Source organism: Urocitellus parryii, chromosome 2 (genome assembly GCF_045843805.1).
Source record: "Urocitellus parryii isolate mUroPar1 chromosome 2, mUroPar1.hap1, whole genome shotgun sequence".
Classification (NCBI taxonomy): Eukaryota; Metazoa; Chordata; class Mammalia; order Rodentia; family Sciuridae; genus Urocitellus; species Urocitellus parryii.
The window spans coordinates 126402262-126416614 of NC_135532.1; the positions used below are offsets into that span (position 1 = coordinate 126402262).

Below are 14353 nucleotides of genomic sequence, written 5' to 3' on the forward strand. Positions count from 1 at the left end.
AAAGGGAAAACATTTGTAAATCAACTTAGGAAACAGATTTTTGTTTTACATAAAAGAAAAGTTGAGCTTCTGTCTGTTGATAATGTGAAAGTTTCAGAGTACAAAATATTGATTGAGAAATTACTTTGCAAAGTAATCAGTAAGAGAACTATTAATGTTATGCCACTTCAAAAAGGGGAGAAAATAGATCAAACCTGGTCAAAGATCACTTTTATTACTCTTTCAAGGCAAGAGTCATTAATCAGTGCATATAAGAATAAAGTAGTGTAAAATATATTTCCTTAAGGAGCTCAGAAAGAACAAATATCACAGTGATATTTGATTCCACAAGTGATATGGCCCTTTATGTGGAGAATAAAATCCTATTCCCTCAACAGTTATGGGGACTAGATCTGCATTCCCAGGAAAATAGAAAGATCTGATGCATGTGCCGGCTCACTTGCTTCATCTGTCCCATTTGCAAGCTTCAGTGACTATTCCCCACAGAGCACCAAAGGGCAAACAAACATGTGAAGAAACCACACTCCTCCCACAGAATGAGCCTCACAGTAACTTACATCTCTGCAAAAAAAGTGTAAATTCAGATCAACTTACCCGACTTTCTGCAAAAATAAAGATGATAAAGTTTGCAAGGAGTAGAAATCATGCAATACTTCAGGGAAATGCAGGATGCAGCTGCTGCTCCAGCCTGTAAATTGGACTGCACTGACATTACAATCAACTGTTACTGACAAAGCTCGCGAGAATTGGCAGCAGCAACTTGATCTAGAGGCAGCCAATCTTTACTTTCTGACATCTGTTCAGAGGCTAATGGTATGAATGCAGTAGTGATTCATTTACAAAAGTATTACTGGATCATGCTTTATAATCACAGGCAGTCTTCTAAGACTGAAAAAAAAAAGATATGGAAGCTTTTGTAAACAGAAAATACACGATTTCTTAACACTATCAGAACTTTTTTTTTCCTTTTATAGCTTTTTCCTATGCTTAAGATTTAAAGATGCACACTTTGTTGTAAAGAAATGATGTTATTGAAATTTGCTATTCAATCTGCGAAAATTATGTAGTTTTAAAGCATCATAAAAAAGAAAGTGAGAGACAATCACTCTGTAGATATAAAGCTATTCAAATCAAATGCCTAGTTTTATTAACTAAATGAACATCTCTGATATGTGTCCCTTTTCATTCCCCATGTCTCAACACTTATTTAAGTCATACAAATTTCACTGTTCATAGTAATTTACTTTTCAGGGAGCCCTACATGCAGGTGTACGCAATGAAAAGCTGCAATTTTCTGGCCAAGTCAAGGAAATAAAAAAATACCATGAAAGATCTTCAACAAACTCTGTAAAAAAGGCTTTTTGTAGCTGGTAGCTGGCAGTGCATATGCAGAGGAGGATGTATTTTAATCTTTCATGCTCATCTTCCCTGAAATACATATTAGGTAAAATTTTTAAAAGAAATACTTCTAATGAACTCTTTAATACCTGACTTCTCAGTGCTGTTTCATTTTTCATCTTTTGTAAATGAGATCTTTCACTTTTAAATCTCTTATCTTTGGTCTCACTGAGGACTAATCAGAAGGCATGTATTTGTAGAAAGGCTGATTTTCGGTATTCAATATTTTAAATATTAAAAAGCAAACATAAAACCTGGCAATTTCTGTTGTTATTCTATTGTGTATCAAGCATTAAAACTAACAATTTACATGAATATATTTTTAAAAATTTAGTTAACACTATTAACTAAACTTTCAGATGATGAAGCTAAAGGCTTGGAAAAAATCAGAAATTTGCTATATGTCCTACCATAAGTAGCTGTGGGAATCAGAATTTTAACATGGATTTATCTGACATCATTTCAAGTCAACTAATTCCCAGGTGAAAGTCATTTTGTTTTCAGCTTGTCTTTTTTTTTAATGAAAATTACTACTTAGGCAGTATGGACTAGCTAATAAACTTCACAATAATGATTTATAATGTATTTAGAATATAGTTTTTCTAATAACCTAGTTAAAGAAAAGTAACAGAATTCATGGTGTATCTAAATGCAGAAAAAGTCTTTTTAAGAGGAAGTATGCTGACAGTTTTGCTATGGGTTTCAAAGTAATGGCATTTTGCTTTTAAATGCATTAATTTTGATGGCTTACAAGAGAGGCCATTAGTTCAATGTAGTGATTTACTTATCCAAATGTCAAAATTCTTCTACCCACACAACTCCATTGCATTGTTTTCTAAGCTAGTATATAGTTAATCTTATTTTCAAACCCTGCAATTATTGAGGATTTTTAATTTTAGTGAATTCAGCAGAGTATTTTGCATGCTCCCAATACCCACTCAATGCTATACAAAACATATCACATTTTTACACATAATTTAATTTTTGTTATGAAAAAAAGGATGCTAAAACCAAAATCAGTTACAAGCAGATGTTTAAACTGATCACAAAACCTGACTTTTTTTTTTTCTGCTCACTGTTTTTACTCGAGTGAGTCATCTTTAGCTCTTGCCCATTTAGTTCACCACTCTCATGGTTTCTAAGCTATGCCCTGTTGTCAGATGCATTACTTTACTTCGTCCTTAAAGCATCTCTTCTTCCTGTCATACTTGAGTGGTTTCCTCTGTGGCTCAACATAGAGCAGCTGATCTGCTTTGGTGGCGTCATTCTTTTCTGACACTACTAGCAGGAGGATGTAGGTCACACATAGTGAGTGTGTTTCAGGGTTAGTAGGCAAGGATTATTCACATCCTCGATGGTTAGCGATCCTGCTGTTAAATGTTAAGTATGCTGAAAAGTGACACTGAAGAAATGCCACAGACTCTTGACATAACATTAATACAGCTCAGGTTTTGCAGCTACATATGCTAAAACTTGGTCTTGGCAAGGATTATGGTCTTGTCTTTACAGTGGCTTCCACTTACCCAGCCTGGATGCCTTGAGTTCTTAAGGTTTAATTGTGACTCAGTTATCAGGGGCTGGATGTTTTCTTGATTCAAGAAAGATTTTAAACCGTGAGTCTAACATTACTCCTAGGAGAGGCCGGGTGCGGTGGTGCACGCCTGTGATCCCAGTAGCTTGGGAGGCTGAGACAGGAGAATCATGAGTTCAAAGCCAGCCTCAGCAAAAATGCCTATTCTTAGGTCTGATGATGCCATAAAAGTGTTCTAATATTTTCTTTATTAATACTTTCTTTAACAAGATAAATGTATTTTCTGAACAAAGCGTGGTTTGCAAATTAAAGTACATTTCTGGGCTGAGGCTGAAGCTCAGTATCAAAGCTCTTGCCTGGCATGAGTGAGAACTTGTGTTCGACCCTTAGCACCACATAAAATTGAGACAAATAAAATAAAGGCATGCTATATATCTACAACTACAAAAAATAATTTAACAGTTATAAAAAATATATTTCTACAATTTATATGTCACAAAGCAGGAAAGATCACTTTGGGTTATTTTGTTTACTTTTGAAAAATCTTGTAGTGGTTATGGTTACATGGCTATATATAGCATTGGTTGCATGATTTGATATAATTTTTCCTTTATTTCATGGTACTAATTACCTGTTAAATCATTGTATTATTGGTATATTATCATACACGTATAATTATTTTATCTTTTGTTATATTATGATAATAATTTTAGATAATAAATATTATTTACAAACACTGTTATATACACTTTGAATATATTAATTCTTTTAAAAATTATAATCACCTTTAAAAGTAAGTAGTCTTTTATCCTTAATTTTGGTTGAAGAAATTCAGCCACAAAGAGTTTTAAGTAATTATTCCTCAAATTATGAAGGTATTGAAGTTATTTTCTAATGTTCATGAGATCAGTAACTATAACAGGCATTTTATATATGGATATTTGAATATCTTTTTCCTATTTTCTTTATTTATCCAGAAATGTAATAAATGACTATCACTACAACAAAGTAGTTTTTCATCTTCTGAGATTCTCCACAGACTATTTAATAGGAATGTATCCAACAGTCTTGGCAAAGGAAATGTTCTTAATCAGAATAAATCTCAACAAGTCTCTGGAGCCAAAGAACTAGACATTCATTCCCAGATGTGACAGGTGTTTGAAGATGGATTTCTCAGCAGACATTCAAAGTGGGCCCAATTACTCAAATAATAAAACACTTTGAGAATAAGATAACAACTAATATGAAAATGCCTGTGGGCAGGGCATCAGTAAAGCAAGTTGTCCTTTTTGAATTCAGGGAGAGTGAGTAACAGGAAGTTGTGATGCTTTTTATACAAGGATGCTTGTAATTTACATGAAATTTTTTTGAGATTGTTTGGAGAAGTTCTATACCAGAAAGGGGCAAATCCTTGACCCTATATCTTGAGGAAATTGTCCTACAAAATTTATTCTTTATCTTTTTCCTTTATTTTGCTCATGTATAATTAAGCAATTTTCCGTAATTTGGGGATGTGTCACATATATTTTTTTGTGCTATATTCATATAACCAATTTTAAGTTACTTCAAAATAATGCTATCATTTTTTTTCAACTTTGTCATATTATCTATATTAACACTTTTAATGGATGTAGCATAACAAATTACCTAGTGTATTTTCATTGGAAAGGTAGATTGAATTTTCCTGGAAAAAAATAATATGAAAATGAATATGATTAAATATTTTGAACACTTCTTATTTTTCATGGAATAATCACTTAAACCAGAATTGTTCAAAAGTTTTTTTTTTTTTTACTATTATAAATAAGACCTATGTGACCAACTACATCCATGAAATATTAGCAACTTATATGCATATCAGCTGTCTAGGAAAATGTATGTCTTTTGCTCAAAAGACAAGGCATTACACATTTTTTTTCATTTTTTTACATTTAAATTTGTAAAGGTATGACAATTTATGATGAATTCTTTTGTTGTTAAAATCAAATATATTTTCATGGGGTTTCTGAAATTTAAGCTTTATTCAGATATAATTTCAGATCAGTATAAAGAACTCACATACAATTTTTACCCATATTACTACCCATTAATATTTTGATCTATTTTCAATATTATTCTCTTCAAACATATATGTGAAGAATATATCTACAAAGAATATGGATATATACACACATATATATCTACATTATATATTTACGTATACATACCCACACATTGTTGTCATTTCGTATTAACAGGTGATTGGTTCCAGGTAGGTTCCCTGGACACCCAAATCTGCAGATGTTCTAGTCTTATATGTAAAATGGCAAAGTATTTATATATATCTTAGGTATAACCTCCAATATACTTTTAATCAGTCTTAAGTTATGTATGCTATATAAAATAATTGGTAAACTATTGTTAAAGGGATAATAACAATGAAAAACTGTAAATATTCAGTAAAAATGCAATTTTTTTAAAAGGAGTGTTTTATCTGCTGTTGGCTGAATCAGCAGATGAAGAACTTGGAATCTATCTCTATGTCTGTGTAGTGTGTGTGTATCTGTATGCATATGCATATTATTTTTTCTGATATATTTCAGTTATTTGTAATACTGTGCTCCTTTAACTCTAGATGCTCAAAAAGATCTATGGAATTCCATCTGTCTATAAATAATAAATAAATATAATAGTTCTCTTTGAGAGACAATAAATAAATATAATAGTTCTCTTTGAGAGACAAATTGTAAATATTTTATGATATTTCTAATGTTAAACAGACAAAAACTAATGTTTGTAGATGAGACAATATGTTAGGAACAAGATTGCAGAAATCTTGATGAAAATATTATCTCAGAGAAGAGCTAACCATTGTTGTTAAAGTCACTATGTGTATGACTGATGATGAACAATATTTGTGAAATTCATATGAAACCACACAGATTACATTTGGAATTTCATAACTTAAGTAAAATTCAATTTTAGTATAATGAATGGTAGAATATATAGGATATTAAGCATATACATCATCTAGGTTATTATTTTTATTTGAATTTTTATTATTTTTTAAGTGTATGACTTGTATTTTACAGGAAACAAAGAAAATAATGAAAGAACCAAACTAAAGCACAATGAAGCAAACAGAGAAATTCTGGATGTGGGGCTTCCTGAAATGGTCTTGTCAACAAAACAATGACAAATTTGTGTACAAAGTGCTGGGGAGTGATATAAGAAAAATTATATTGTTATATTGTGTGCATGTACAAATATCTAACAAAAAGTCCACCATTATGTACAAGTGCAATGCAACAATAAAAATGTAGAAAGAGAAAAAAATACAGAGAAATTAAATTTAAAAAAAAAAAAGAAACGTGTGTAGGTTGAACAAAATGTCAGAAGTAGCACATTGGCTCATAAAGAAAATGCATTTGGTTATCAGAAAGAGTATTTTGGGCCAATTTTGGAAATTTGAATAATTTCTGAATATTAGCTCTGAAAAGAATAACTGAGTTGAAAATTCTTGATTACTACATATATATTACAGAACATTATGAAAAATATGACCCCGTTGTTATATATGTAAATATGCACACAGAAATATTTGGAAATATATACATTCAGATGTCAATAGTGGTTATTGCTGTATAGTGAGTATATACAATAACCATTTCTAAGTATTTGTTTCTATTTAACAATGTTCTATAATTCGAATGAACTGTTTCTATAACTATTGTTTATATAAATATATGTGTGAATAGAAAATCACATTTAAAAAAAAAATAAGAGTTAAATTTCTGTCCTGAACTTTATGTTCAGATGATCCAGCTTAAGATTTTCACCTAAAATTATGAAAAATAAATTAACTTTTAACACTTCAGAGACTGGAGAGAAGGCAAAGTTTCCCAATTCATGTCATTGGAATGATATAAACTCCATGGAAAAACACATTAAGGACAGTTTGGAAAGAAAGACAGAAAGAAAGAAACATTTTCAGTTCAAGAAAGTGGTGCAAAAATTTTTTAAGATATGAGAGATAAATAAAGTGAGAGGCAGATGAAAGTTGAAGAGAAGACGGTTTGGAAGGAGTGATCTAAAGAGAATATATGATAGTGAGACAGATGCATAATAAAGATTTCTAAGAATGAATTTGTGGTGAGGTGTAAATTCCTCTTCATATTACTCAAATTTGTCAGTAGGGACTAAGGTTGCTTTTCATTAGGTCATGACAGATGCTCATGGGTGCATGTGTGAGTGCCTGTTTATATCTCTGAGTCTGTGTGTCAAAATTCTGGAAAAACACTGGCTGCAAAACTACAAAGAACTGACCCTAACACAGGGGAGATGGCAGAATTTTGCTTAGTATTAAAAGGAATGTTATGCTACTATATTTGTGAGGTGAGAAATTGTAAATATTTTATGATATTTTTCCATTTTTAATTTGAAAATATTCCCAATTTTCATAAAATATTCTCAAATCAAACATAAGCTTCTCACTAAGTACACTTGATCACCATAAGAGCATATTTGCAGTAACTTTTGAGATAAGTTTTTAAGTAGGGCAACCAATGTTGCCTTCCACAGCAGGATCTAAACCTTCAAAACCACAGTAATGTGACCCTGTCTTCTTGGATTTGTTCTTTTCCTCTAACAATCTTTCTCTCTTCTGTATCTTATTTCTTCTTATCCTCTTGCAATATTTCCAGATGTATGCCATTCTTTTGCTTCTCTAAAATTTATTTTAACACCTCAGAATGGCATTGCAAATGCCAAAATTTAAATCTTATTTTCTGTAGGAATAGAGAGTAAAAGAGTCAAAAGTCACAATGAAAAAAAAAAGTGAATTGCTGAGATCCACCTCTGTTTTGGAACTGGATTACTAAGGTAATGCCAAGTAGTCTGACATTTAGCTGAGCTCTGGATTGCTAGTGTATTACTGCAGTTACTAAATATAATCAGGCAAATAATAATTAATCTTGCTCTATCTTAGCACAATCTGTGACTTAACATTGTTTTTCAGTCTGTTCACATTGTGTAATTGCATTCATAGGACAATTTTATTATTCAAAGCAGATTTAACTAGAGCATATTCCTAAATTCGTAGAAGCTTATTTCCCCAAACGTGAGAAAATGACATGACATCTTGCTTCCTCCTAATAAAGGTTTTAACTCTGAGCTCTTCCTTAAACACATCACATGGCACTTCAGCACTTAATCTGCATGGTTATTCTTCCAAAGTCTTATTTTTGGATATGCTTAAATGATCAACATGACATAAAATAGAGATTAGATTTATAAGTCTCAAGAAACACAACTTGAAGAGTGAACCTATTTGTAGACCTTGAAAAGCATTTCTCTACAAATTACTATATATATACATATATGTATTATATATATATATATGTATATATATATATAAACATTTCTCTCTCTATATAGTAATTTTTAGAGAAATGTTTATATACACGCGCGTGCTGATACACACACACACACACACACACACACACTGATTTTCATGTATAAGTTGTTAAAATTATGGTTGTATCAGCATTTTTAAATCTACATTAGTGGACATAGAAAAAAAACATGACAGGTTAATTTTTTGAATCATCCTGACTGTGCTAAAGTATGCCCTAAATGCTGATAAAATATTATTTTAGGTATGTCTGTGAGGAAGTTTCCAGAAAAAAAATAGGATATGAAGCAGTAGGTTGATTAAGGAAGATCTGGCCACACTAATGTGGGCAAGTGTTTTCTATACCTTGAAAACATGTTCAAATAGAACAAAAAGGCCAGGGGAAGAACACATTCACTTTCTTTTTGAGGTAGGACTTTATCATCCTCTGCCCTGGGGCACGAAAGCTCCTGATTCTTGATCCGAAGACTTACATCATCCTCCATCTGATTCTTAGGCCTTTTACCTTGGACTGGAAATTACACCATTGTTCAGGTCACCTGGATCTGAGCATTCAGACTCAGTGTGAATTACAGCCCCATCTCTCCTTGCTCTTCAGCTTGAAGATGGCATATGGCAGGAGTCCTTTGCTTTCATACCCATATGAGCCAATTTCCATAATTAATTTATTCTTACATATCTATATATACTCTACTCTGTTTCTCTGGAGAACCCTAATACAAAACCCAAAGAGATAATATGAATTTCTGTCTTGCCAATTTTATTTCATACTGGGAAAAGTCATATGAAGTAATGTAAGGAAAAGATGTTATCAATTATGATGTTATCATATTTTCTCAGTTAAATATGTGTCACTATTCATATATATACTAGCTTTGTTTCTTATAAATATTCTTACATTGTCAGGAAACTGTTATAATTTGCTTACGAATGGTAAAATGAGGACTTAAAAATCTAGTCTTTTGAGGCATATCCACCCTGGTATTCATGCATTAATACACTGGGCTCCTTAAGGTTCTTTCCTGCAATGCTTTATATGAATGGGAAGATTGAATTATGTCAATTTGAGATTATTACAGTGGAGTCCTGATATTTTAAATACTATGCTCTAGAAGAATATTTATCTTTGGTCCACATGCCTTCAGAAGCTAAAAGTGAGACTCTAAAGTAAAGCTGGAAAGTGAAATGAATTTGCCTTCAGTAGAGAATTGCCGCCAGCATAAAATAGTCACACTGAAAAAGCAGTGAGTAGGTGTATTTGAACAATAACAAATAGAGTGATATATTTATCATAAAACACAAGGCAAGCTTGTGCTACAAGTGCACAAGAAATTTGAATTTATATATATATATTTTTTTATTTGATGGTGGAATCTAAAAGCTAAGAAACATAAGAATTAGTTCCTAACCAATGAAATTCTGGAGAGTCCCAAAAGAAGTAAATGAAAAGCTCAACATGTTTCTGAAGAGACAATCACCTCATTCAGAGCATAAAGGAATTAAACATGAAGGAAAATACCAACAATAGAAACAAGAGTTGTTAAAAATGCAGAAGCACATTTGTTGCAAAAACACTATAATGGAGACTCAGCAAACCCAGGCGATCAAGACTAAAATTCTAAGGAACCAATAGTGATAATAAAAGATTCTTAGGGAATTCAAAATAAATAATCCCAAATGAATGAGAGATATTTGTAAGGAAATACGCCACTACAGAAACAGAAAATACAGCTGTGGATATTTAAGACTCAAGAAAGTCAGAATGGCAATTATGAAGAATATAAGCAACCGTAAATGTTGGTAGGGATGTGGGGAAAAAGGTACACTCATACATTGCTGGTGGGACTGCAAGTTGGTGAAACTTGGAAAGCAGTATGGAAATTCCTCAAAAAAACTTGGAATGGAACCACCATTTGACCAAGTTATACCACTCCTCAATTATACCAAAAGGACTTAAAATCAGCATACTACAGTGATGCAGCAATAACAATGTTTATAGCATCTCAACATACAATAACTAAACTATGGAACCACCCTAGGTGCCGATTAACAGATAAATGGATAAAGAAAATGTGGTATATACACACAATTGAATACTACTCAGCCATGAAGAATGAAATTATGGCATTCACAGGTAAATGGATGGAGCCAAAGAATCATGCTTAATGAAATAAACCAACTCCAAAGGACCAAAGCTGAATGTTTTCCTTGATATGAGGATGTTAATTCATAATAAAGGGGAGTTGTGCAATGGAAGAATACAGGTACTTTGGATTAGAGAAAGGGGAGTGAAGGGAGGGGAGGTGGTGTGGGAGTAGGAAGGATATTAGAATAAATTGAACATTATTTCATTATGTGCATATATGTTTACATGGCCAGTGTAATTCTACCTCATGTACACCAAAAGAATGAGAAGTTGTACTCCATTTATGTATGCTGTGTGAAAATGCATTCTATTGTCATGTACAACTAATTAGAACGAAGAAAAAACGAGAAGGTATCCATAAAAAAATTATATTAGTTGAATAAAAACACTAAATGGAAAGGAAAACAGCAAATCAAATATCAAGAGAGACTTGGTTAAAAGAAAGATGGGAATAAGCAATAAAAATAAAAACAAAAAATAGATATAAACACATTAAGCAAGGGGAAGTTTTGGTATTTGAACATGATTGAACATATTGAATAGTAGATCAAATTTATGACATAAATCCCAGACGAATATCAGAAGGAAACAACTGAAGAGAAAAATAATAATTCCAAGTGAATTTTCCACAATTTATGAATAAAATGAAATGACTCTGATTTGGAGGAAAAATGATTGTAAGTCCAGAATGAAAATACAAATGCAATTATTAACAATTACAAAATAATTAGACAGTGTACTTCCCAGAAAAAAAAAAAAAGACAATACAATCCTATATACCTATCATTGAGAATGACAGTATAGATTTGTATGCCCATCTGAAGTTGTATTTAAGAAAGTGATCTTGGACTAATGTTAGGTAAAAATTCTCCATTGTATCTACAGTACAAATAACTTTATTTTTTTTCAAAGTTATAAGCAATTGCTCAAAGAAACTGAAAATGAAAATTAGCCATTGTAAACACTGAGTTTCTGTGAAATATTTATATTGTTGGAGAACAATGTGATTAGAACTACTACTCATAAAAATAATTAAGACATCAATCATTTCTTACTGATTTGTTTTTAGTTTATTGTACGTTTATTTTTAATTATATTTGAAATTTTAAGTGGTATCTATTACTTATTCTTCTCTCTTGTCCTATGTATATTTTACAATTTTCACAACTTGCTAAAACACATTTGACTACCAGACAGACTTCTGTAGAGAACAATTTGATACCAAAACCTAGACAGGAATACACAGAAACAGAAGATGATAGCCAAATTCAAACATTACAGAAAAAAATAGCACACAATTTAAAGGATAACTGTAGGATTTAAAAAGTTAAAATGCATGAAGTTTCTAGGTACAACAATTATTTAATTGTTATCTTAATTTTATATGTTGGACTATTCATTTAAGTTGGTTCAAAGTGATATAGTCAATATGAAGAGAAAGGATAAACCCAATGATCTGGATTAAAAGTCCACATTTCTTTTTACTTACAATTTTTAGTATATATAGTTAAAACCGGCATACAAGAAAATTTGATTTGGTGGTACCAGGATACTAGCTATGCCCCACTTCTTCCTTTGGGTAGAAGTATATGTTACTTACCCCTTTTTAAATAAACTCTGCTTCATAAGCTACAAATATTTTAAAAATTAAAAATAACACATTAAATATTTTTAATATATATTTTTAGTTGTAGGTTAACACATAATATCAATATTTCATTTTTATGTGGTGCTGAGGATTGAATGCAGCACCTCACACGTGCTAGGCGAGCGCTCTACTGTTGAGCCACAACCGCATCCCAACACATTTAATTTTAATGTGTTCAGATGTGATACATTCACCTGTGAAGCTATCACCATAAGCAAAGTACTGAATATATCCATCACCTCTCCAAACTTTCCTGGTGTTCTTTTGGGTGTTGTTCCTTTGTTCACAAATGTCTGACAGGAGATTCAGTCTTTAAACACATTGTAAAGTTTACAAGGCTGTATTAAGTATAAACAATATGTTGCACAGTAGATCTATGAAAATTTTTCCTCTTGCATAACAGAAACTTAAGAAATAATTGAGAAATAATTGCCATGTACCCCTACTCCTGCCCAAGCCAACCACCTTCAATTCTGTGTTTGTATGAGTTTAACAGTTTTATAGAGCTCATATGCTATGATCTGAATGTGTCCTCAAAATTTGAATGTTGGAAACTGAATCACTAATGCCAAAGCAGCGGGAGGTGTTCTCATCATGATGGTTTTGCTCTCATGAATGATGGATCCATGCCTTTATAAAAGAACTTACCAGTGGAAGATTTTCCCTTCTGGTTTATTCGTCACTGACCTGTGAAGACGCAGGATTCCTCACACCTGGAGCACACAATATTTAAGATACTATCATGGAAGCACAGAGCACCACTTACCAGATGGCACTCCCTTGATATTGGACTTCTCAGCCTCCAGAACTGTGAAATATAAATTTCTATTCTTTATAAATAGTCTTTGGTTTCTTGAGTCCACTTTTATATTGCTGTGACTAAGAAACTGACCAGAACAATTTTAGAGGAGGAAAAGTTTATCTTAGGCCTCACAGTTTCTATGGTCTCAGTCCTTAGATAGTCACCTCCATTCCTTGGGACTCAAGGTGAGGCAGAACATCAAGAATATCATGGTGGAAGAGGGTGGCAGAAGAAAGTGGCTCACATGATTAGAAAGCAGAGTGATTCCACTAGCCAGATTCAAAATACATACCCCAAAGGCATGGCTCCAGGGACCTACCTACTTTAGACCTTTACTCTCCTTCATTTACCACCCAGTTAATCCCATCAGTTGGTTAATTCACTGATTAATTTAAAACTCTCATAGCCCAATGATTTCTCCTCTAAACCTTCCTGCATTGTCTTACACATGAGTTTTTGCAGAACACCACACATCCTAACTATATCAGTGGTATTCTATTATAGCAGCACAAATAGGGGAAGACATCAAGTAAATTAAATCATGTAGTCTTTGTTTTTGTTTCACTTATACTCATCTATGCTGATTTCATTTATGATTATCTATAATCATATTTTTATACGTGACAAGATTTATTTTTAAGTTTAAACAATAATCAGTTGTATGTCTACACCACATTTCCTTTAACTATTCATATGTAAGTGAACATTTCATTTGGTTACTTAGGTACAATGAATAGTAGAAAAATGAACATGGAAATGCAAATATCTCTTTGAGATCAGCTTTCAATTTGTTTTTAAATACAAAGAATTGGAATTGATATATCATGTGGCATTTCTACTTTTAAATTTGTGAATAACCTACAAACTTTTCCATAGTGAAAACATTGGGTGAAGGTTCAGATTTCTCTACATCTTCTCCGACTCTTGTTGTCACATGTCTGTGTGCGAATTTAAATGTATATAGACATTGTATACGTGCATGATGCATGACATGTTAGGATAGATATTACATATAGATATGGATATACAGATATAGGATATAACCTTGTATGGTTTTTATTTATATTTTCTTGATAATCAATGATTACCTTTTCATATAACTGGTGGCCATTTTTATGTCTTTCTTTGAAAGAAAAATTAAAACTCAGCTAATGTCACAGATTCATATTTTTTCAAACTGTTTCTTATTTAAGATGTAAATTAAATTTCCTTTCTAAAATGAAACTATTATTGTTATAATTAGAACTTCCTTTTCCAAAGAAGAGGCTTATATGATTTTAGTACCATAAATTGTCATAAAAACCTTTACAGAGTAAAACTATTTTACATCTCACAGACCCCTGATGAAATAGTTATTAAATATACACTACAAACATGGGATTAGGATTCCAAAACAAATAGGAAGATAGAAAAAACTCGAGTAAAGGAAATTATGG

The 14353-nt window shown here is 31.9% G+C and overlaps 1 protein-coding gene across 1 annotated transcript in view; it reads right to left on the reverse strand.

Moving 5' to 3' along the window:
• Bche (butyrylcholinesterase) overlaps nt 1-692 on the reverse strand; it is a 71062-nt gene extending 70370 nt beyond the window's left edge. The window contains exon 1 of the mRNA XM_026403651.2: nt 595-692. Coding sequence (XP_026259436.2) covers nt 595-646 — 52 coding nt within the window. The 5' untranslated portion in view covers nt 647-692. The remainder of the gene's footprint in view (nt 1-594) is intronic.
• Between the last annotated feature and the right edge of the window lie 13661 nt (nt 693-14353).